This window comes from Dichotomopilus funicola (assembly GCF_033296635.1).
Source record: "Dichotomopilus funicola strain CBS 141.50 unplaced genomic scaffold C8A04scaffold_25, whole genome shotgun sequence".
Lineage (NCBI taxonomy): Eukaryota > Fungi > Ascomycota > Sordariomycetes > Sordariales > Chaetomiaceae > Dichotomopilus > Dichotomopilus funicola.
Window position 1 is genome coordinate 112,122 of NW_026944046.1, and position 24,086 is coordinate 136,207.

The following is a 24,086-nucleotide window of genomic DNA, read 5'->3' on the forward strand; positions in this document are numbered from 1 at the left end:
CGTTCCTTCCAGTTTGGTTGCCCGACGGCCTCTTCCGATCGCCGCTGGCGGGTCAAAACCTGGGGGGCCCACGGAGCCGTACACTAGGGTACGAAGTAACGGTAACGTTAAAGTTAAGTTAGGTGCCACTGTCAGGGCGCGAAAGACCCAGCATGGAGTGCCATTGATTGATTCGGACTCTCCAAGAGCGGGAAACGGCCTGGTCAGGCGCAAAATACACTACGCACGGGATGGGGGCCTACCCCGGACGGTTCGGCTCTCACGTGGTCGTGGACAAGATGCGGATGGTGCAGGACGGGGACTGGCGATGTCCATCCATCCTTCTTGGTTTTATTACTATGTAGCGTTCCTTTTTTAAAAAGTCGAGTTCTCCATCAATCATGCCGGCTGGGCTAGATCCCGAAAAGACGTCCAGAGTGTACTACGTAGTGTACGGAGTAGTATAAAATGATGGAAGGAATCACATGGAAGGGAGAATGGAACATGCCACGGCATGGAAAGCAGTGTCCACGTAAGGAGAGAATGTACTGTGTAAGACAAAAACGTGCGTCGCACGCGACTGAGCCGAACGTTCATTATTTCGTTTAATAAGGCGAGATGAGGGGCCTGCGGCATCGTCATCACCGTCACTCACCCCAACTTGGTTCTGCCAATGGCAAAGTGATGCCTCTTCAACCAGTCGAAAACTTGCTATGGAGGGCCAGCGAGGATCAAGAGCCTGGTCTTTGCTCGAGCTGTACGCTACTGTACAAAGAGTTTCCTGAAGAAACAGCGGAATAGAGCAAATACCGTGTGGCTACTTGCACTGTATTTCTTTTCTCCAACAACCCAAATACTTGAATCTCCATTTGGAGCTTATTCCCTGCCCTCGAGAATCACAAATCGCCGCAGGGGACGGACAAGAGAGGCTGAAAAAGGCAGGAGCAGAACTTCAGGATAAACTTTCGATACCCCCGTGTCTTGCCTTCTGCGCTCTCAGTGGCCACACCTCTGCTCGGGCCTCCGTCACACAAATCCAGAGGAAGGAGGTGGGTCGGCCGGCCGGCCGGCCGGTCGGTCGGTCTCTCGGTTTCGCAGCCTAGGGAAGCCAGGTAGCTCGGGGGGGAACTCAAGATAGGATATTTCCGAACGTGTTATTGCTCAACACTGTGCGAGCCAAATTCATGAGTGAAGGGCTGTCATGGGAGGGGTTCAGGGGTTTTGATGATTGGATGGCGATCTAAAGAAAAGAGACAAGTGCTCTTGCCGTGTTCTGGCAAGGATAAACCGGTACTTGTATGTACATGGTGTCCTCGGGTGCGCATAAAATGATGGACGATACCACCCCCGAGACAACCAGGCAATTTTGTAACAAAGCCGAGAGTTCGGGCCGTGAGGAGGCTGAACACGCTCCGAACGGTTGCTCTCCTTCCCGATACACATAAACTACAAAGTATATGGGTCGTCTTGACGGGGAACTTGCGGAGAAGCTATCAGTGGGAGGGATCGAAGGCTCAAACAGGACACCTGCCCCACGATCAGCTGTTGATGTTCCTGGAGTTTGCGGCTCGTTTGTCGATTTTCTGGCCGTCCTGTGGCAAACATTAGGAAACGATGCCCGGCGGGGTTTTGGGCCGAAATCATGGGCCCAGGAAGCTCCGATCATCGAGCTCGTTCCCCTGCTCTCTCCTCACTCATGGCATGGGTCTGACCAGAAGATCAAATCTTCCCAAGGCTTGGTTGAGTCACGAGGGAACATCGTGAGCGGTTTGTGCAGTTGCCTGAGCTGCCGAGCAATCACATCGTCAGACTGTTCTCCTGTTCCAAGGTTTGGTCAGGGCTCATCAGTCCCCAATCTGCTCCTGTTTCGCCACTTTCCTCCGCTTCGGCTCTCGGTCACGCCGTGAACCAGGCGGTGTTGCTTGATCGACGATGCCTTCCACATTTTCTTGCCCAGCCCCAAACCTGATGCTCGTACCAGCTCCAGTGTCGGGTCCGGGTCCCAGCCCAAACCCCGGCTCCGACCCCAACCTACCCGCCACCGCGGCCGGTCCCTTATTTCCATGCTCCATCGACGCCTCCGTGAATACGGTATCCCCCCTCGTCCCTAGCGCCGCACGCCCGGCTTCCTCCAACAACACGCCAAATGCCAGTAGGGCGGTCTCGTCCATGCTTCGCTCATCAACAAGTCGCGAGCCGACGAAGCAGCGGTTTCGGCCACCGCGATTCTCTCCTTCTTGCCCCTCTCGATCGCCTACCCCTCCCAGGCGGAGGGCGGTGGCCTCGTAGAAGTGGCTCGCGTACCAATGTACGGAGCGCAGTAAGTCGCTGTCCGGGAGGGGGTGATGGCGGCGCCCTTGCTTATCTCTATTATCGTTTCCAATACCCACGCCAGCACTTCCAGAATCACCGCCAGCACTTCCAGAATCACCGCCAGCACTTCCAGAATCACCGCCAGCAGCAACAGGAGTAGCACTATCATCGCGCCCCCCGCCACGGCTGGGCAGATCATCGCTCGCCCAGTAGATATCGTATTCTGCATATCTTGCAGGAGCATGCTTCCTACGAAAGAGCGCCTCTTCGGGGGCTAGCTTAGCGTTCCTTGCCGAGTGGTGGCGGCCCGCGGAGGTGCGCCGACGACGAGAGCTGAGACTGATCGGATCGTCGGCGTCCCTGAGGGCGTTATTCAAGGTGATACGGCCTGGGCGGGGGTGTTAGCAGCTTACTGTTCTGATTTTATGATATTAGGGGGGGGGGGTCGAGGTGGGACAAACCAGCAACGGCATCGTAGACGTTGGCGTCGCGACCACGCAGTCTCTTAGGGTCAGTTGTAGTAGACGACCCGTTTGATGGAGGTGGGTCTGAGGATGTTGGTGATGGTGGTTGTGGGCTCTCCTCCGATTTGAGATTCGTTGATTCTGAAGGTGAGTCCATGATGTCTGGCGTGTGAAAACGCAACTCGGTGATGTTTTGTGGGATGGATATCTCGTGTGAAGGAAATCGTGAAGGTGGATTGTCCAAGAAAACTGGTCGACTTTTCAGCCAGGTGCGAATAATGTAAAATAATCAACAAATCGAAAAATTATGCGGCTCATAGTAGAACAGGGACTATGCAGAGGTTACTGTAAACAACTGGCAATTATCTAGTGGAATGGTGGTTTGATGCCTGCTGTAAAATTCTGTCGCTGATGAATCGAGGTTTGGTGAGAGTTTCCAGTGGCCAGGGTTTCCAGGCTGTTGTTGGTGGGCGTCCGTTGCGGGCCCACTAAACCTCCCCTCACCACCACAACTTGCCATCACCAACTTCCATCTCAACCACCGTCACCATCGTCACCAACCATCGCTAATGTATAGCTATTGACCAGAACTCGGATCAATGGCATGAACTCGCTCTTGCTAGAGCGGTCGGTAGGCCGTGTCGGGCCTAATGAGTTTGCCCGCGTCCAGACGACTGCGCTGCTACGTTCTTTCGCCGCGGCCTCTCGCTTCCGTTTTGATGGTGGGGAGCGTGCTGCGGGCGAGTCTCTAAGTCAAGCGAGTCAAACGAGTGGGCGGAGCGAGGGTGGGAATGGTGGGAATGATAAGACTAAAACGTGCCGCTGGGCGCATCAGGCTGGCGTGAGCGCCTTAGCCGTCGAACGTTTTGATGGCCGCATGTAAGTCATAGGGATAGGGGTTTTTTTGCCATCTTACGATTCTATGTTCTAACGTTGTAAATTAGCCTGGTATCTGGCGGCACCGATGCAACTATCAAGCTCTGGGATCTGGAACAATGCGCGAACCCATCACGCTCCCACGTCTTCCAGCCCGTTGCGGCCATCTCCCGCGCGGCTACCCCCAGTGACACATCCGCCCACCGTTTTGGCATAACCCACCTGTCTTTCTACCCGTTCGACAGCGCCGCTTTCCTCTCCTGCTCCCACGATCAGACACTCAAACTCTGGGACACCCAGCGTGCCTCGGTCTCCGGCTCCTTCACCCTCGGCGCGCGGGTCTACACACACGCCATGTCCCCCGTGGCCGCCCACCTTCTCGTTGCCTGCGGCACCCAGCACCCGGCCGTCCGTCTCGTCGACCTCCGGTCTTCGTCCGCCGTGCAGTCTTTAGTTTCCCCAGGCCAGATAGGCGGGTCCGCCGGTGCTACCCTGGCCGTGGCCTGGTCACCCGTCCACGAACATGTTCTCGCTAGCGGCTCGGTGGACGGCGCGGTGCGGATCTGGGATGTGCGGAAATCCAACGGTCTCATCGCTTTACTCGACCACGAGGACACCATCGGCCTAGTCGACGATAAACTCTCCCAACAACCTCGCTACCCCCAGCTCACAGCCAAAGCTCACGCCGGTCCCGTCAACGGGCTGACCTGGACCGACGATGGTGCCTACCTCATCTCGACTGGACACGACCGCCGGATTCGCGTGTGGGACACCGCCACAGGCGCTAACACGCTCGCCAGCTTCGGCCCGAGTATTCGTAACTCCGGTCAGATGGCTGGGGCCGGTGTAGCTACAATCCCCATGTTTGTGTCACCCATGGGCTTGACGCCCCCCGGGAGCGAGCTGTTGTTTTTCCCGAACGAGTCTGAGATATTGGTGATGGAGTTACATGAGGGGAATGTGGTGACAAGACTACGAGGGATGGGTCCGACGGTCGCGGCTGTGGGGACGCAGCGCGGTGAGAGGACGGTGAAAAACAGAGTTACAAGTGGTAAGTACACATTTAGGCTTGTGGGATGTTTTAGCCGGGCAGGGCGGGCACTTATCTCAACTTTCATTTTCTATCTTTTCTAAGTTTGACCTTTGACTGACATCTAACAGTCGCCTGGCGCGCAGCGGGCGGTAGTGGTAGTTCCAGCGGCGTAGCCATGGGCGGCAACAATGCTGCTGGTGGGCTCTTCAGCGGCCACCTTGACGGCCAGATACGGGCATGGTTGCCCGAGCTTGAAGGCACCCACATCGAAGCTACGGACGACCAGACCATCGACCAGCGCGATGAAGCGGAAAAGACGAAAAAGAGAAAGGCAATAGATGACGCGTTTCAGAGTTTGATGGGGCGAAAGGTCACATTTTCTTGACAAGTTCGAGGACTACCAAACCAACAAACGGCCGGAGGGATTACCTGCTTCGATACACAACTTGCCAAAGCCCCTCCCTGACAGGGAAGGTTCCTTCACCAACAAACGACGAATAATTTTGAACAATTGTTAGCCCGGAGTCTCAATTCAATTATCTTTTTGACAGTGAGATTCATTGGGGCATATTAGCCTCCTACGGCCGTAGTATCTATTACTCATACAGGCCTTGAGTTCGAGTCCCGTTTGACGACAAAGCTCATTAAATGTGAGAACATGACAATAAAAAACTGCTTTCATAACTAGTCGTTACAAGAAGATGTCCTCAGACCCAAATATCCTCCAGCATTCAATCAGACCCCACGGAAATTTTCCTGATGCGTCTTGATGCTGTGGCGCCTCTCGCGATGGTGCCCGGCGTCATCGTGCTCAATTGATGGGTCGCCGACGTGCTTCTTCAGCACCGACGGCGGCACCTGCGCTGCGTCGGTTGGGTCCCGGTTGACTCCTCTATATTGTTGCGTTAACATCTTGGATCTCTTCTTTTGGCACGGGAGAAAAGAAAAGGGCGGGTAATCGCTGTTCCCGGAAGGACAGGGGACAGACATACCTACTTACTCATAGGTCCTGTTGCCGCCCACGGTGCGCGAGTTATCGAGGTCCGAGTCGACTCGTGGGTCGAGCTTGTTGGCGAGGTCGCTCTTGTGTGGGCCTGCCGTCCTGGAGGCCGGGCCAGGGCCGGAGGAGCCGAGGCCCCCAGCGCCCGAAGAGCCGTAGGCGCCCGACTCGTCATCACCACCAGAGCCGTAGCGGTCGGTGTTGCCGGTGTTTCTGGTGTTGCCCGTGCCATATGAGCCCGTCTCGCCTGCTGTGTAGCCACCGGTGGTACCGGTGGTACCGGTGCCGTAGCTGCTTGTGTCACGACCGCCAGACGAGGCACCCGTGCCAAACGTGCGGGAGTTGTCTAAGTCAGAGTCGACGCGGGGGTCGGCCGCGTTGGCTAGGCGGCTGCTGTGGGGTCCATGGGTGCCTTCCGAAACGCCGGAGGAGCCATACTCGCCGCGGCCAGCAGTGCGGCCAGTGCCGTACTCATCGGTACCTGTGGTGCGGCTAGAGCCATACTCGCCCGCACCAGTACCGGTTGTGCTGCTACCGTACTCGCCAGTTGTCTGTCCCGCAGTGCGGCCAGTGCCGTACTCGCCCGCACCCGTAGTGCGGCTAGAACCGTATTCGCCCGCACCAGTACCAGTTGTGCTGCTACCATACTCGCCGGTGGTCTGTCCCGCAGTACGGCTAGTGCCGTACTCTCCCGCACCGGTACCGGTTGTGCTGCTGCCATACTCACCGGTACCAGACTCGCCGTACTGACCGGCAGTGCGGCCAGCACCGCCGATGCCGGACGAACCGTACTCGCCCTGGCCGGCGGTGCGTCCTGAGCCACGGTTGTCGAGGTCCGAGTCGACCCGGGGGTCGGCAGCGTTAGCGATGCGCGAGCCGTGGGGGCCGTGGGTGCCTTCAGGGGCACTAGAGCCGTGTGACTTGCTATCGCTGTGGACAGCCTCCTTGATCTTGTTGACGATGCCGGACATGATGGGTAGTTGTGATATGGTTTTGTGTTCAATGTGGGTATGGGGTATTATTGAAAGATTCTTGGGTGTGGATTTGAGCTGTGTTCCTGATCGTGGTGGTTTGTGTTGATGAAGGGATATTGTTCACATCTGTCAAAGGGGCCAAGGGGACTTCTTATATCCCCCAGACCACCTTCAAGTCCCCCATCCATCTTGGGAGAGGGGGCATTGCGGTTGACTCGTTAGCCATGGCGTCAATGGCATCATCTGGGCCCAGTTTCCTCAGGTGCAGCTAGCTGCGTGGTACGGTACGTACTCCTCGTCCGCTTCCGTCCAGGAGTCGTTCAAGCTTCATCCCGTGTCGTCAAAGCGCGGTTCCCACTGGTTGACTTGGCAGGACTAGCTCACAACTCACGTACTTGTCGCACACCCTCACATACCTAGTAGAGCTGTGGCTTTACGCTGCACTAGCGTGACTAGCCCGACTAGCTCCCCACAACTAAAAGGGAGAGTCCGCGTTATTTTTGGGGCGGCCCATTACCTCATCGACGTCACCGTCGCCCCGTTGATGCGATCATAGCATACGGGACGGCCGAGAACACCTCAGGGCGGCCGCCAATCCTTGAGCTTGGAGCTGTCCCAGGTGGAGACCCGAGACTTGTCCGCCTCCATGCCTTGTGTGATGTTCACAAGAGTAGGCGTCATTAAGGGGTTTAAGCAGGAAGGAGGAGCTCGCGCAAGAAGCAGGGATGTGTGTGTGGCTAGTGACGTGACTTGCGTGAGTTTGCTCAAGGGGTGTGGAACCGTTGGAGCTACTGCGGTTTCCTCTGTATGCTTATTGGATCCGTTCGACACTTACGGCCAAGCGAACAAGCTTCTCTCAGCTCTTCTTCCACTCACCGGGCGTGGTCGGGCTAATCGAATCGATCGGATACGATGAGAGCTGTGGCTGCCCTGCTTTTTCCTTTGGGCTCAGCTTGCGTCGTTCGGTGCCCGCATGCTTGCGCCACACTACTACCAAGGATCGTGGATCTACCCGGAAACCCCGCAATCAGCTAAAGATCGCGCCCGCCCTGCTACACTTACACTACACTAACACCGTTATCCCGTCCCTCATCACCTTAGTGCCACGTCCACCGTCCACGGGAATTGCAATGAGGCAGCCCATCAGCCTAGTGTACCGAGTTTATCGGCGGTTGAAACGAGCACGGAATATTCCGAAGCGAGCAACTGACGAGCTGACATCGTTACGAGTCGTTCCCATCGGTGTTCTGGAAAGCACCCAATCAACGCCCTTGATTTACCATATAGCCCCACCAAATCGAGGCCGTTTCTTGGGAGGGGAGTGACGTCATCGATTTGAACCCTAACCCCACGATTTCGGAGGGAACTTGACCTCGCAGCTGCAACTGTAAAACGTAGCTTTGGTTGGACTGGCTCGAGTCGCGCGAGTAGGAGACTGGGAGACTGGGTATTATTTCACACTTTAGGGATCCAGCGATGTTGCGTTTTCGCGTGTGTCAAATCTGGTGTTGGTCCTTGTTGCTGACAGGAAGCGGCCTCCAGGGTCGTTTCGAGCTTCAGGCACACTTTTATGGAGGGGAGCTAGGTAGGTAGGTACCTAGGAGCTTGTGTGCGAATGCACTGCACGTAGTCCTTGCAGATGAACTTTATTTGACCCTAACCGTTTTTTTTCGGGTATACAATAAAAAGGAAAAGCCCATTAAGTGACCTGACTCCTTATCCTACAACAACATTATGGGCGCTCGACAGAAAATAGATCTGACTCTAACAAAGCAACCCTGAGAACCGTATCCGAGATGGTACAAAAGTAAGACACGCAGGCCGAAAGCTAACGGCGGATATAACAATATGGGGATAAAAGTCCACGCATGGCGATAGAGAGAGAAAGGGGGTATCGTGATGAAATATAGGTTAGCTGGAACACATCGCTGGCGGTGCAAATGAAGAAGGCTAGCGAAGAGCCTAGGCGAGGAATATCGCCGATGTAATTGTTTGTCGCTTAAACGCGCCCACCATAGCCACCGTAGCCGCCGCCACCGCGCTGGCCCTGGCCGCGCTGGCCGCGACGGGGACCTTTACGACGGATGAAGTAGAGGCTGTTCATCTGTTAGTATGCCATACCCTCGTACGATCTTGAGATTCCGAAGCGAAAGGACACCCAAGACTTACCCCATGATGGCGCTCGTGAGCCAGAAGAGGGCGCTCAAGAACGAAAACGCAATAGTCGCCTTGACCTGCGAGCACGACGCCGCGCCGCGGAAGGAGATGGTGTTCCAGTCAAAGACATTGCTATACGAGCCAACCTGTCAGCAATGCCCGTCCCTAAGACAGACAGTCTACTTGTTGGGTTTCTGGAAATACTCACCCGCAGCTGTCACCGACCCAATCCACTAGCAGCCCGAACGCCACAAACCACGCGGCGCTCAGCACAAGATCCGCCGGCCAGCGGAGGATATGGGCGTAGGCCTGAAGGGGAATCAGGAAGAAGAGCGCCGTAACCATCGCAAAGACCGCAATCACTTCGGTGTAGATCTGCCGGCCGAGCAGCCATGAGTCGGTGGCCCGCGTTGCGCGCAGGTACTCGCCGTTGAGGCCCGCAACGACCGCGGCGAAGGCAAGCTCGGCGAGCCGCACGAGAAGGGTGAAAATGTCGATGAGCTGCATGGTGACGAAGGTTTGGTGTTCGTTCTCGCTAAGTTGTTATGTGCTTGGTTGTTGATATCTTGTATGTTGGTATCTGCGTCGAGTGTAATGTTGGTGCCTTCTAAACGGCGAGGACTCTTGGTAGACAGTAAAGTATCAAACTTGCATAGGGTATCGCAAAGGGAGAATAGGAGAATGAGCTTGCTTTAAATACTAGGTTTCATAACTGGCACCAACGCCCAAACGTGATTCAACTAACTAGCCAATTAGCCTGGCCAGCTCGCGCGACCCAAAAATCAAGATTCATACCATGTCCTTGCTGCTACGTCTATGTTCCATCTTCGCTCCTACGTGCACTTAGTATATGTGCTCGGAATCGGTATGTGGCAGTTGAGTGTGTGTGAGGGTGGTCGTGCGAATAACGACCCGCGGCCTTATCGCTTGTTTCTCTCCTAAACCAACGATGCGTCAAGACTGTGAGCCCGGCACATACCTCCAACACGTTGGGGGCCACGGCCGACCATTTTCCTGGCCCATGTTTTTTTCCTTCATTTTTCTTTGTTCCATCTTCCTTTGCGGAACCTCTTCGAGTTCCACACCTGGCCGCGTGGTCGCGTGGCCGAGCCCGCCGTTACACGTCGTGTCGTGCCGCACCAACACATGCCGGAAAAGGATCAACAAACATTCCGTCCCAATTAAGGTTGGCTGCCTGCGCCGCTCCTGGAACAATAAGGTATTGTTAGCATCAACCGGAAATCTCATGGGTGGTGTCATGGGTAGCGGCCAAAAAGGGGGTCGGTAGACCGGGCCTGGGGTGTTGCATCACCGCGATGGCCCAAAACGGGGCCATGCTACCGGTGGTTAGTTTGTGGGCATTGGAGGTGTTACTTTGTCGAAGGTTTCTGGACGGCACAGAACAGGAACGGCTGGATCAATCCTGCTTGGATGTGGGATTGGGTAATCACTCACATAAGCGTTGTTACTGGGCGTTTGGGAGGGCAAACGGGTCGTCAAGGGAAACAAAAGGAGGGAGTGGAAAGGGGCCAACAACAATCCATGGAGGTTCGTACCGCCTGTGTGTATTCGCACAGGCCCCGTTGCGCAACCAACTTAGAGTACTACCGCGAGTAAACACGGCCCCCTTACATAGGTACCGTTTGCACATCAAAAACGGCATTCCTCCACCCTTCTTCTTCACCCTCCCTTATTCTCTGCGGTGCTCGCGCTGCTTCCTCCCGCCATACCTTGACTATACTCCCCGGTGCATACACCCCCTCAAACACATCACCCCCAGTTGTCCCCCTTCCAGGCTCGTCCACCCCAATACGAGTATAGAGATCTGGATCATCCGCAGGAGTCAGCCGCGCAAGGACGGCCTGGAAAAAGGTCTTGAGATCGTCCGGGTCGGCGATGCGCGTGGCGCGCAGGCGTTCCCGCGCATAGATCAATTCGCGGTTGGCAAAGTGCAGGGCGTCAGCGAGAGCGGATGCAATCTTGGATTCCAAGGTGATCCGGATGAGGGGTGTGAGCAAGGGTTTGAGAAGCCAGGCGAAGAGGCTGAACTTGCTGCGGCGGAGGGTCCAGTTGAGCTTGTGGATATGGACTTTGACCGCGCGGAGCGTGAGAATCTTCTCGAGCCGGTCGCGGCCGACTTCGATGTCGAGCTGGATGTCGAGACCGCGTTCATCGAGGGCGAAAGACGCGATCCCCTCGTCGGCGACGCGGAGAAGACCCGAGTGCGCGCGCAGCCAAAACCCAATGTCTTCACCGCGAATGGAGAGGCCGTCAATGCGGACGCGCATGAGTGTTCGCATCGCGGAGGTCGTCCGGAACCGGGCCTTGCGGATCTCAATGTCGTTGAGTGTCTCCACGCGGAGCTTGTAGGGGAAGAAGGAAGTATGGTTGATCGTGATACCGGGCTCCAAAACCAGATTCTCGAGCAGGAGGTCAACGTGTGGCGTGGACACCTCAACTCGTGGTATGGGGATGTAGTTGACGGCTTGGATCACCAGCGGGGCAAACACATTGATCGAGTCTTCGAGGAGTTCGGTGTTGGCATAGTGGTGTTTTGGCGACAAAATCCTGCTGATGGTAATTGACGTCTTGATGAGCTTGGCCACATCCTGGTCTCGGAGCATCGAGTTGAACGTCGACTGTAGCTGAGAGAGCAGGCCGTCGACATCGTCGCGTAGAGACGAGTGGGACGACAACGCTTTGGATTTGTCTCGGAGTTCCTGAAAGCGCTCTTCGGCGTGGTCAAAAAAGGCAGGATCCGTAAACATCTCTTGGAAGGCATCGCCTAGTTTGCCCACGAGGTCCTCAAACTCAGGGTCATCGCGACTATGCTCCACGACCGCCTGTGCCCGCCTCTCCAGTTCCTCCCACTCCTTGGCTTCACCAAATGAGCGGACAAACATCCATAAGTTCCGCAACGCCCGGTCGGTCTCCGGGTTGCGGTTTACATCCTCCTCAGCCGTGTCCACCGTGTCGCGGATGACGCGAGAGTACGCCATGGCGTAGCGCTTGAACAGCAGCGAGAGCGTCGAAACCGAATCGGAATAGTCTCGTCGTTGACGTAAGTTCACGACGGCATGTTGGAGCCGGCGAGCCATGGTATCCCCCTCTGCACCATCCAGCCTCTGTAGCACGCTCTCTCCAGTCTCGTTAGCAACCGTTGAAGCGGCCGTGTTCAACACGTCCGAGACCTCCTCGGTCTGGTCGGCCAAGTCCTGCGCCGTAGGCGTCTTGGGCAATCCATTGCCTTTTGCCGCAGCCTGTTCATCGGTAGAGGGCTCGAGACGCTCGCCGGCTTCCTGAGAGGCTCTGGATAGCGCAAAAGCCGTATCTTTGAAGACTTCGCGGGTCACGACGTCAAGGTCGCCGAGAAAAAGGCGGAAGTCAGAGTTGGTAAGCAATAGAGAGCCGACTGTCCGGAGGCCACTGTAGACTTAATCCCCATCGCGTCAGCATAATACCCTCTCCCCACAAACTCGGCGCGCTACGATCTACTATATTCCTACGAGTACGTACCGGCAACCGTGTCAGCCTTCGCTTTCGCTTTGCTCGCCCGCTCAGCGATATCTTCCATATCCACATTTATCCTCGCTTGAGATAGATACCACAGAAAATCCTGGATCTGATCTCCTGCATTCTTGTGCTCCAACAACTCCACCAACTGCCCCAACCACTGCCTGGTGTAATGTACTAGCGCCTGCCCCGAGTCACTTAGATGATGATCCCGGCCGTGATTTGGGTTGAGAAGGTCCGCGGCTAACAGGGTGCGCAAGTTGACGATTGCCTGCTCATTGGAGGGCATGAAGCCACGGGCGAGGGCACGCAGCATCTGGTAGGTGTGCAGTTTCTGGTGGAGGCGCCGCTGCCGCGAGGTGTCGTCGTCATATTGGGGGAGGAGGGGCTCTTCCTCAGCGGTACGGCGCCGGTGGCTACCAAGGCCAAAGCAGGAGGAGAACATGGTGGTAATTAGTCGCCAATTACCCGATTTGTTGACGTCAACTGTGAATTGCCAATCGTGAATTGTCAAGTAGCTCCAGATTCTTCTCCCGGCATGGGTTCTGTAATGGATCGCTGGTGGTACTTTTGGGGAAAAGTAGTAACCCGAAATGTCGGGGAAGGAGATGTCACTTCTCGCCCATGGTGTGCGCCATCTCGTGATTCGCAATGGCCGGCAGCTTCAGGCGCTTTGATGTTGCAATCTTGGTGTTTTGACATGGGTTACCACGAGAACGATGACGTCGTCCAACGAAGTCGACATCCCGGCCGGAAGCAGCGTGTCAGGGTTAGGGTATTGGGTTGGTTGGTGTGGCTCGTGCGCTCGTTAGTTATGGCTGTGCTTGTTTAGATGTGGCTAGTGAGCTCCCGAGTCAAATGCCAAAATGATCTGCGCACGAGGCACAGCCACAACGCGGCCCGCGCTCTGTTTTTTTGGCATGAGGTTGCTCGCATGGCATCAAATCAACGACCGGTCAAGAGCCAGCTGACGTTTCCCTGTGACCGGGCGACTGGCGGCCTGCTCACTGTTTCAGGGGCGTACGAGCCTGTCGCTGCTGAGAGGACCGCCACTCCCGAGAGCAGAGGATGATGGGATTTTGAATTTCAGTGGGAAACCCAAGTCCTAGTTAGTGGACTTTGTCACCTGGAAGCCCACAAACCTCGGGTCCGGCAATGTTGGTTTGTGGGGCACCAGATGCCAGGCCCACCTCGTCGGAACTCCCGATAGTCTTTCCGTTTCCCACGCAGCGACGCGGATGAGATCTGAGGCTCCTGATTAGCTGCTATGAAGCGCTAAGTCGGCGTCGCGTGAAATCCGGGTGCCCGGACGCGGTGTTTCGACACCGCCACAATTGCCTCGCTTGGCTTTGACTGCCGCCCGGAACCGGGTTTCCGCCCCTCGACATATTGTACGAGCTTCCGTTCTGACTCGCGTCACATTGCTCTGCTTTGTAACTCCTACACTCAAACATCTTCCTCTTGCCTGAATGTTCCCAGCCTCCTGGACTTTCGTCTGTTGGTTGTGTAGCTGATCGCTACCTGTTTAGCTCAAGATTCCTGCGTCACCATCCTTCGAGCTAGGTACCACCCTAGCCGGCGGCCGCCTTTGCCAAGCCTGCCCCCGCGGCAAACTCAACATCATCAAATCGCAAAGCCTCCGTCAGGACCCACGGAAGGTTCGGTATTCTCACCACGACAGTTTTGGCTGCCCGTCGCGAACACTACACCATCGCCGTCACGCCCGGCGGCATAGCTACATACACACAAATGAACGATATGGACTCAACAGGGTTAAAACGGAAAGACACGACAAAGGGTCCGCCGTTGCGGATTCTGTCGCTAGGTGCGTCGGCTTTTTTGCAATCTTCTACTCAAGAAAAAAAATGATTTGAATGCGGTTTCCGAACGCGCAACGCCGCAGAGGACCCTGCTAACATGCCCTAGATGGCGGGGGCGTGCGCGGCTACTCCATGTTCCTCATCCTCCAAGAACTCATGCACCGCACCTTTGTCGAGATGGAGGGGCGCGCCCCAAGACGTTCCGAAATTCCCAAGCCCTGCGACCACTTCGACCTAATCGTCGGCACCGGTACTGGTGGGCTCATCGCTATTATGCTGGGCCGCCTGCGCCTCGACATCGAGACCTGCAAGGAACTCTACGTGCGCATGACGCGGATGGTATTCGAGACCGACAAGACCATTGTGGGAATTCCTTATCGATCGACGCTGTTCAAGGCGACCAAGCTGGAGGAAGCCATCAAGGAGTGTGTGAGGGAACATACGGTCTATGAGAAGGAGGGGAACGATGGGTCGGAGGCTGGGAGCATAAACAATCCGATGAGCCCGGCTTCGCGGTCAAGCGCGGGGTATCCCAAGAGGCATACAAGCAATGCAAGCGTGTTGAGCTTCAGTGCGCGAAGCCCAACTGCGCAACACGCCCGACCGGTATTCTCCCGCGGAGGAAGCCCGAATGCTCGCTTGTATGACGAGCGCGAGGCGCGGACTAAGACGTGAGCATTTCCTGTCCATGCGCCAACCCACTCCTAGGGCCGTTTTGCTAACATATTTTTTTGCGCCCGCTCTCAGTGCGGTTACCGCGGTGTACAAAGGCTCGGCGAAAGGCGCCGCACCCGCCATGCTACGCTCCTACGACTCGCGGCGCGAGCCCGCCCCCGAGTTCGACTGCACTATTTGGGAGGCTGGGCGGGCAACATGTTCCATCGGCCTTGCATTCAAACCGATCCAGATCGGGCAGTCGGTGTTCCATGACGACGGTGCCGGCAACTTTAACCCATCCCCCACAGTACTCGACGAGGCGGTCGTCAACGAATGGCCTGGTCGGGAGGTCGGCGTGTTCATCAGTGTCGGAACCGGCAAGCGGCCAAAGGGGAGCGACGCCAACTCGTCGATGTGGTACGAAGGGTTCTTGGGCGAGTTTGCCGAAGCACGGCGGAAGCTGATCGCCAAGATCGAGGGTTGTGAGAAGGTCCACGAGTTCATGGAGCGCGAGCACCTGGCGAAACGCGGGGTCAACATCGAGAATTATTACCGGTGGAATGTCGAGGTTGGCGTCGGCGAATTTGGCATGAATGAGTGGAACCGCCTGGCCGATATCAGCACCAACACCCGGCGCTACCTTGCCCGGGACGAAGAGCAAAGAATGGTTCAGGGCGCGTCGGCGAAGCTAGCCAAGATCCATTTCGCCAAGCAGCGTTGGGAGCGTCTTAGTCTGTCACATCCGGACCTAGCCGCGCAGACGGTTCCCGAGATTTCGCTACCCCTTGCTGTCGAACTACCCGGGGATATCCCCACCAGCCCGCAAGTCCACACCCCGTCCAGCCGGCCATCGTACGAATCGGGGAACGACACTCTACCTGTGCGTGCCACCACGCCCTCGCCCAGGAGCTCTGGCGAGCCCCCACGGCAGTCGCCTAAGCCGAATCAGCTGCCATTTCCCGCTGGACCACACCCCACGGGACACCACCACCACAGCCCAGCAACTTCGGTTTCAACAGGTCAAGCCCCACCAGGTAGTCGCCCAACGACTGGCAACAGCAGTGCGGCTGACGACTCCGATCGCCTCGTCGTCAACGCGCCCACCCCGTCACAATACCGCCTCGCCGCGGGGACGGACAAGATTGCGATACAGAGCGCCGATGAGCACCCCAGGCGCTACGACGCCAGCCACAACTCCCCAATGCAGCCAGCGCCACTGCGGACAGGGAGGTCACCCTCGGTCCCGCCACCATTACCACCCAAGACACCCTTGTCAACAAACAGGACAGGAGGGCCTGGGCGGTCGTCGGCGCCGGTACTGCCATACCCACTAGATGATGACGCGCCGCCGGCAGTAAACATGGCGCGGAAGCCAAATTATAAGGCATAGTTGTGTTTTGCGGTGGCTTGCTGGCTCTGGGTTTCGAGTCTTGGGACATGGCTGCTTTTTTTTTTACGATCTCACGACGAATGATATCCCGGATTTCTTCTTTTTTTTCCCTTCCTTTCATCTTTCATCCTCTTAACATATATCCCCATCCCTTGGTTTAGAGAAGGAGGCTTGATCTAAGGATATAGGCGCATGGAGTTTGAACTAAGGGGGTTATGTCAGTCTGCATGGGGATACCAAAGGGGCGTGAATGAGGGTTGTAGTTTTCCAGGTTTCCGTTCTGTTTTACGAATAAACCACCATGTTTTAAAACCACGACTGAATTTCGCCTCTTATAATTGTTGTGGGTCGAAGTTCCGAGCACGAGTTGTCATTTTGCCCCTGCCCAAAGTTCCCTTTTTCGTCGATCTCTTGATACTCTGTCACTCCTGTAAATCACAAGTCCTACCCATCATCACTCCCCTCTTGCGTAAGCCCCTCAGACTATCAGCTTCCACGAGAATTCCAGCTACCAGTGACCAGCTCACACAGCCTTTGTTCCACCGACCGGTCCAGACCCAACCTCCGTCCCGTCCTCGCCAAGCCAACCAATCACTGGGCCCTGTTAGCCTGGCCGGCCCGTGTGGGTGGACCCTTGTTGGGGGCTTTCGATTTTCGAGATTCGATAAACTTCCCGCTTGATAACGTTGACATTTTAAATTCAACGCCCATCGGCGTGGCCCAGGCTCCTGGTAACTATCGTCTGTTTCCAACTGTGGGCGAGCGCCACTTAGGGGTCAAGTGAAGCGGTCCAGGAAATAGTGTACACGACATTGTCGCCCCTGCGAATTGGGACTTCCCCCACGCTGTCCAGTCATGGATGGCCGCCAATTATTTTCTCATCAGCGAACGCTCCGCAGCCGCGCAATACGAAGTAATTCGACCCCGTTCATGTCCGCCCATTTCACGTCTTGAGCAGAACTCCAAACCTGGGCCCCAAATGGGTAACCACCTATGAGGATGCCAGGGGCAGGAAAATACGTATTCTACTCTTCCTTTTCTCGATTCGCGTTTTATTGGCTTGTTCCCGGGATCTCAACCACACATCCCACGAGGCAACCAGGTTCTTCCTTTTCTCTTCGATCGTGGCATGCACGCATGATCAGCTCGTCTCACGTCTGACTGATTCTCGTTTCTCTATCGGAAAGAGGAGGCGAAGTCCCCCCCGGCGGCTTGGGCTGGATCATGACTGGACCCCCGTCTCCGCGACATCACCCACTGTCCTTGTTGTTCCCTTGGAGGAGACTCAGGAGAGAGGTCCAGACTCTCTGGACCGTTGCCCCCCCTCTCTCACCCCAGGTTTCTTACCACTGTCCCGGATACCAACTGCGTGGACCACATAGCCGCTAGATGGGCGGGGCCCGGGTGAAAAAAAGGCTTGGTGCAACCACGCGCGCAGGTATTGCTCGATCGGGTGACTGGTACATTCTTTTTTTAGTGACCAGGTATCATTATCGTGACTTTGAGTTGTGAGTTGGAAAAATATTCCCTCGGGTTATGGTTCCTTTTAAGGCATAGTGGTCGTCCATTCCCAATAACTCTAAATTGGGGTCTGCTTCAATAGACTCATTCGCGTCCATCCATGGCCGCATCCCGTGGTATTTTGCCCTTTTTCCTCTCTGGGGAACATTGCCAATATCTAGCTAACTAATACTGGCGGTTCGAGACTCGCCTAGCCAAAGGCGACATTAGTCGCGTCTAACACTTAATCCCAATTCCCAAACGGAATCAGACCACATACATAGTAAGAACCTGCAAGTTGCGGCCCCCAGTTTCCCCTCGATATCTTGGCAAACGGTTGGTTCTGGTGGAAATCCCTCTTTTATTGTGGTATGCATCCATCTTGATTACGGGAGAAGGGTAAAAGAATTTGGGAAAGAAGAAAAAAGAGCCACGTACCCTTTAGAGGTGCGAGGGAATTAAAGCAATACACTAGGAACCGCCACCCCACGCGAGGCAAAAGTGCCGTGGTTATCGTCGGTAAGTGAGCCTAGAACTTACCCCGAACTCGAGCCAGAATCTGAACTAGATTCCCTACGCGGGGCCGTGAGCAGAGCCTCCTCCCGCCAGGCATGATGCTCGTAACCAGCTAATCGGGTTCGGCTCCAGCTTCTCAGCCCTTAATGCCTCGTTCCCTGTCCTCCAGTTAGTCTCGCCATGAGCAGCGTCTGGCCTGCGCCGCATTTAAACAAGCCACCTGGCCACCCCCTGCCTCCCTTACTGCCGAGGCGAGATTTAAGCTTACTATGTGGGCGGAGCAGTGTAGCGCCGCCTTTTCTCGTTTCCAGAAACAGTCGGCAGCCCAGCAGCGAGCAGCCTGAGAAGGACCAGTCCAAACGGAGAGGAGCCTAGCGACCTATCGTATCCCCTTCCCCTCGTTTCGTCTATCGACCGGCTTGTCTGTTGTAGGACGACGCAACAATAGATCTGAGGCCTCCTTTACGGTGCTGGATATCATCAGATACCCCCCATCCTAGGAGTCTTAAGCCACCACAAACCCGACGCCTCACATATTCCGGCTTGGTTAGCTTCCCACCACCTACCCTGGCTGCCGACCCCCCAAGGCTCCCGAGAGCCTCGTCCCGTTCGATCGGTTATAAGTCAGCCCTACGACCAACCCACCGCGACCTACTTTGTCTGTTCGGCCTATACAGGCCGCTTCGGGAGAAACCCCTTCTTTGAACAAACATGGCTGCTCTACCAACGAAACCAACAACGTCCGAACCAATGCAGCCCGCCACTACGGCCCCGGCCCCGGCCTCGGCCGTTGCTTCACGGCCTCCACGTGCTGAACGCACGACCACGTCGTGCGGGGAATGTAGGAGGAGGAAGCAGAAGGTATGTTGCAGTTGGGTGTCTGAGTTATCTTTTCTTCCCGTTTATTTACTTTTCGCGTCTATTCTATTTAATTGTTACTTTTTTGTATTAAAGTTGCAATCCAGGAGCAAACTGCTAATTTTCGACGACCTGATTAGTGTAATCAAGGGCAACCATGCAGCAACTGTGCTAGACGTTTCCCCCAGCCCGCTTGCGAGTACAAGACCAATGGCAGGTGAGTCTATCCCGGAATTCCGTTTCCAGTCATCACCCACCGAGTCAACCAAGCACCAAGGAAAGCCCAGAACTTTGCTCATGGAAGTGGGAGACAGACGTTCGGGAGGAGTAGGCGCACCACAGCGACCAGCGTTTTCCGTCTCTTTATCGCCGCCGAGCTCAGAACGAAGCGGCGTGTTTGTTGCTAATCCCCAGCGGCAGCCGCTTCTCCATCAACAAGAATCCCCCTTCTTTCTATCATGGGAGCAACAACAACTTCAGCAGCAGCAGCAGCAGCAGCAACAACAACAACGCACCATTGACGACCCAAACGCAGCATCCCCAAATCTGACGGGCTGGTCCGGTCTGGATCCGTTCGACCAAGTCCCATCACACGAGCCACATCCACAAATGCAGCAGCCCCAACCCTCCTTCTCAACAAATCCCTTCTCTCCGGGTGGCCAATATGCCTGGAGCACCGACCAGCAAAGCCTTTCCATGTCCGTCGTAGCCTGCGAAGAGGGGTGTTCGGCGCACTCTGAGGAGGTGCACAGATCCATCGAGATGATGCAGGCGTATCGGTCGACGGCATGGGGAAGTGGTGACAGGGGCTATAACGGCAGCGCAGGATGGAATCAGGGTGGGACTCAGGGGTACAGCGCCTGGACGTTGGTGCCCGCGCTGGGTCCGGGCCAAGCACCACATCACCAGCAGCAATGTAATATCCCTTGGTCCGCTGCTAGTGTTCCAGCTGCAATGTCTACTGCTGGATTACCGGCAACGCCGGCCATGCAGGACGAAGATCTATTATCGGTGTGTGAGTTACCTGTTTTCTAGGGGGGTTTGTCCCTTACCAACTTCGTCGTCCTCTAAACTAACCCAGAACCCCCGCTTGCCGTGACCTCCCAGTCATCAACTTCATATCCCAATTCACCGCCTCCCTCGATGGCAAACCCGACGCGTCGAACCCCTACCTAAAGCACTACCTACCGCACTGCCTTAGCTCTCGCTTGCTCACACACGTAGCCATCTATTCGGCTGCCTGTTTCCTGACTGATACCGGCCACATCGAACGCACGGCGGCCATGGCCCATAAAGGGAGAGTGATCGCGCTGCTGAACGAGCATATCCGGGCGCAAGGGCAGGCGGCGGCTAGTGACGAGGTCATCGCGGGTGTGTTGCAGATTGTACTGGATGAGTGGTAAGTGTGCCTGGAAATTGCGGGCCAAGGTGAAAAAGGGGTAACCCTGGCTGACTTGGAAAAACAAAATATAATTAGGCTCTGGGGAAGCGCCAAAGACCTGAAAGCACATCTGCGAGGGCTCCGGGATATGATATGGTCTCGTGGGGGGTTTCGGTCACTCGGGCTGCATGGTTTACTGACCAAGCTGGCTATCACGTATTCACCCCCTTTTCCCTTACACAATTTGCACATTCAACATTGCTCTTCAATGGGCTCATATGCTGACACCTACTAGCGTCGATGCCGCCATAGCGCTCTCCCTCGAAACACCTCCCTTCCTTCGCGGCGGTCCGGAATTCGAATTTCGCGATACCACCGCCACATCGTCGGCCCCGCTCCGTCTTGCTCTCAATACCCCGTTAATCCCCAACCCCGTCCGCTTCGCTTCTTGCGCCGACGCCCTCCACATCCAACCTTCGGCGGCCTCAATCCTCGATGATATGCGGTTTCTCTTGGCCGCTGTACTTGCCCTGCCGGACGCACCGACAACCAAGGAGTTGCAGAAGATACATACCACATCGGCATGGTTATATGAGCGCGTCTCAGGATTGCCAGAGGACGCACCTGGGGCGAAAGGGAAATCAGTGGGTAGCTCAGGAGGCTGGGATGGGAAGACATCTGAGAATATGCACCCACCACCATCACAACAGCAACAACAACGACAACACCAACAACACCCCCCTTCACCGCCACCCACCACCTCCAACCTCCCCTCACCCCACTCTGACCCCATCTACCAAACCATCCGCCTCGCCGCACTCCTCTACACCCACACCATCCAACACCGTCTCCCCTTCAGCAAGACAGTCACCACAACCCACTTCCTCCGCCTCTGGACTACCGCCTGGCGCGTGCCCCTTTCGACCTGGCGCACCCTGCTCGGCGTGTTCACCTGGGTGCTGCTGCCGCTGGTCTCGGGGGGCGGCGCGGGCGCGCAGCCGCAGGATCGGTTTGTGAAGGGGGTGATGAATATTTGTTTGTTTCAGATGGGCTTGGAGAGTTGGGCTGTGGGCGGGGAGGTGGTGGAGGCTGGGGGGAGGTTGCAGAGATGGTTGGCCGGGGGTGGTGGGAAGGATGGTGATGTGAGGGAGCGAGGGGAGTAAGGGGGTAGAGGGGTGTGTGCTGTGAGTTGAGGTGCATGTATGTTTTAGCTAGGAAATAAGGGTCTGTTGATGGATGTTGTGGGGGAACATTTCACGGCACACGGAGGGTTGGCTTGTAGTTGCCGCTATTGTAGGACAACGAGACTGTCTGAGACATCATCCTTTTCGTTGTTCTTCATGGCGGACTGTGGCTATCGACCTCGAGGAAGTCAATACCCATTCCGTCCTAATACTCATCGATCATCGTTGAAGGTGCCCAACCGTGATCCCTCGTAAGCCTAGGAATACAGCCCAAGGCGACGACTAAACGTCGGGGGAAGTTGCAGTGTTGTTATGCGTGTCATCCTTGGTCGATCTGCTGCATCGGAGTTCTATCAGGGCCAAACTTGCTCAGCTTCATCACTCGCGTGGAGAGTGCTGCGATAGGTCAACTCTGCTCGACAAGGACCCGCGGACACCGCGGCCAGGACAAAATTCTCGTCCTGCATGCAGTCCGTCCTAACGGAAGCAAGTCTATGCTGTCTTTCGCATTCCGGGTATGGATGTGCAGATGGACATGCGTAGAAGCCGATTCGTCCATGACATAGTAGTCTCTGGACGGTGGCTGTATTTTGTAGCCTCGCCATGACTAACTCTCGTCAACAGTAAGTTGATCGAGGAGTGACACCAGCGTCGGACCTCCCCGAAAGCTTTCTGCTCGGCAGCTCACCGAAGGAATCCCGCGGTGCTCCGGTGAAGGCGGCCATCTAAGACATCCCGCGACATAATATGCAAGGGCGTCAACAAACCAGGGAAGGAGAAACACGGGCGGATGAGGGCAGCGAGGTGTCAAATCAGAAGCGGCTAGGAACTTCTTTCTCTCTTGGGTTAACCTTCCTCTCCCCTCTTCTCTCTCCTCCTTCCCGTGCTCTCCTTCCATTGGCAATCCATTGCCATCCCACCGACATGAGTGGAGCGCTGGGGGAGAGGACTTGATGAAGTGGCCCGCGGATCGTGCCAATGACAGCTGCAGCACCGAGCTGCAGAAGGCTGACAACTCTCCAATGGGGTGACGGCTTGCTAATGCAGCGCTTGTTCCGACTCGGCCTTGCGGTGCGTGGCTCTGGTTCTCTCGACCCGATCCTGCGTCTGATTCGTCCCGCCCACCGACGGGCAGGCCTGAGGAAGCAGAGGGTCCCGAGACAAGGAAGAGGGGGGATACCAAGTAGGGCAAAGAAGGGAAACAACACACGAATGAAAGTCGGACGGCGAGGTGAAGGAGAGCAAGAAGGGTTGGGCAGAAACGCATGGATGCTACTCAATTCGGGGGGACTGATCGGGCTGCTGCGTTTCTATCGGAATGGTGCCGTTGTGTTTGCCAAGTTGCAATGGCGAGGTTTGCTCTTAGAAGATGGGCTGCGCTGGCGAGACCTCGTCGCTCCGGCCGACTCGTCTCGAGACGGGCGGGGGACAAAAGCCGAGCACGCTGTTACTGCGTACTATGTAGTAATTGATGTTGCAGGAATGGGAGAAGCTCGGAAGCGAGGTGACGCTGAGAAAGTAAAAAGACACAATCGGTCCGTGCCGAGGGATAAAACAAGAAGCTCGGAAATAAGGAGGATACAAAAGCGGGGAGGCCGAGCCGATGGTGAGAAGAGGCCCAAGGCCAGCAAAGTCGGACGAGAACGAAATACAAGGTGAGCATTAATTCAACCAAGTTCTCAATGTACACTACCTATGAGACTAACTTATGTGGCCGGGCGAATTGGACCTTGACCTAAGTGGGTTGAAACCTAAAAGAAGAAGCGCCGGATGGACGGCAGCACGCGCTGGCAACTCACACCCCAAACATTCGGCTGCGGAAGTGGGCAGGCGGGACCAGGCTTTTCATGGCCAGCCGAGCCAGTCAAAGCGGTCATTGGTTGTATCATGGCCCGTGCACCCCAGCCGTCTGGCACTCTGGATTCGATCTGGCAGTTGTGAGTGGCTGCAAGGCCGGACTGTCAGCCCCTCTCTCCCCTCTCTCTTGTGCAGGGGCGAAGGCAAGCCGAGTCGCACAGGCCAGCCAATCATGTCGCGTCATGGCCCTGCCACGAGGCTAATTCAGAGCCGAGTGGTTCGACGCAAGCTTAGCACAGCCTTACCCTCTCTGCGAGCCCGTGTCGCCCACGCCCACTCTCATTCCCACCATCCCGCTCGCTGGTGCTGCCCGCCCCCTCGTCTGCGGTGGTCTGGCCTCGATTTGTCCCCATTTGGCCTCGCACAACTCTGTTGCTCTGGTTTCACTCTCACTTGGCTACCGTTCCTCCTTTGCCCCCGGTGCTTCCCTCCCTTCCCAATTCCCCTTCTAACGTGCTGCTGTGCCCGTCCTTGATTCTGTTGGGTGATTTTCCCTTTCTATTTCCATACTGTGTTGCGTAAACGGCCGAGCGAGGGAAAATCTGCCCCAAACTGCACTTCTTGCTGCAGCCCACCGGCCGGGCAATCCTGCGATACTCCACGTCCCTGGAATA

General features: G+C 56.0%; 7 protein-coding genes across 7 annotated transcripts; 3 read left to right on the plus strand and 4 right to left on the minus strand.

Moving 5' to 3' along the window:
* Positions 1–1,823: 1,823 nt before the first annotated feature.
* On the minus strand, positions 1,824–2,913 carry C8A04DRAFT_36740 (uncharacterized protein; the record flags this gene model as incomplete). The annotated part of the gene is made up of 5 exons (XM_062783626.1): positions 1,824–1,915; positions 2,015–2,207; positions 2,238–2,335; positions 2,456–2,680; positions 2,754–2,913. 5 exons carry the CDS (start codon positions 2,911–2,913, stop codon positions 1,824–1,826), a joined length of 768 nt encoding a protein of 255 aa, XP_062637648.1.
* A 447-nt stretch (positions 2,914–3,360) lies between these two features.
* On the plus strand, positions 3,361–5,050 carry C8A04DRAFT_27964 (WD40-repeat-containing domain protein; the record flags this gene model as incomplete). Its single annotated transcript, XM_062780472.1, has 3 exons — positions 3,361–3,635; positions 3,701–4,683; positions 4,794–5,050. The coding sequence occupies 3 exons, from the start codon at positions 3,361–3,363 to the stop codon at positions 5,048–5,050; spliced, it is 1,515 nt and encodes a 504-aa protein (XP_062637649.1).
* A 350-nt stretch (positions 5,051–5,400) lies between these two features.
* On the minus strand, positions 5,401–6,636 carry C8A04DRAFT_11649 (uncharacterized protein; the record flags this gene model as incomplete). Its single annotated transcript, XM_062777049.1, has 3 exons — positions 5,401–5,557; positions 5,666–5,832; positions 6,028–6,636. 3 exons carry the CDS (start codon positions 6,634–6,636, stop codon positions 5,401–5,403), a joined length of 933 nt encoding a protein of 310 aa, XP_062637650.1.
* Positions 6,637–8,804: 2,168 nt separating this feature from the next.
* Positions 8,805–9,303, minus strand: C8A04DRAFT_36743 (uncharacterized protein; the record flags this gene model as incomplete). The annotated part of the gene is made up of 2 exons (XM_062783627.1): positions 8,805–8,928; positions 9,005–9,303. The coding sequence occupies 2 exons, from the start codon at positions 9,301–9,303 to the stop codon at positions 8,805–8,807; spliced, it is 423 nt and encodes a 140-aa protein (XP_062637651.1).
* Positions 9,304–10,424: 1,121 nt separating this feature from the next.
* C8A04DRAFT_11636 (uncharacterized protein) lies at positions 10,425–12,754 on the minus strand (the record flags this gene model as incomplete). Its single annotated transcript, XM_062777043.1, has 2 exons — positions 10,425–12,229; positions 12,313–12,754. The coding sequence occupies 2 exons, from the start codon at positions 12,752–12,754 to the stop codon at positions 10,425–10,427; spliced, it is 2,247 nt and encodes a 748-aa protein (XP_062637652.1).
* Positions 12,755–14,067: 1,313 nt separating this feature from the next.
* C8A04DRAFT_36745 (acyl transferase/acyl hydrolase/lysophospholipase) lies at positions 14,068–16,176 on the plus strand (the record flags this gene model as incomplete). Its single annotated transcript, XM_062783628.1, has 3 exons — positions 14,068–14,134; positions 14,236–14,800; positions 14,877–16,176. 3 exons carry the CDS (start codon positions 14,068–14,070, stop codon positions 16,174–16,176), a joined length of 1,932 nt encoding a protein of 643 aa, XP_062637653.1.
* A 3,570-nt stretch (positions 16,177–19,746) lies between these two features.
* On the plus strand, positions 19,747–21,594 carry C8A04DRAFT_11647 (uncharacterized protein; the record flags this gene model as incomplete). The annotated part of the gene is made up of 4 exons (XM_062777048.1): positions 19,747–20,065; positions 20,158–20,449; positions 20,528–20,647; positions 20,727–21,594. 4 exons carry the CDS (start codon positions 19,747–19,749, stop codon positions 21,592–21,594), a joined length of 1,599 nt encoding a protein of 532 aa, XP_062637654.1.
* Between the last annotated feature and the right edge of the window lie 2,492 nt (positions 21,595–24,086).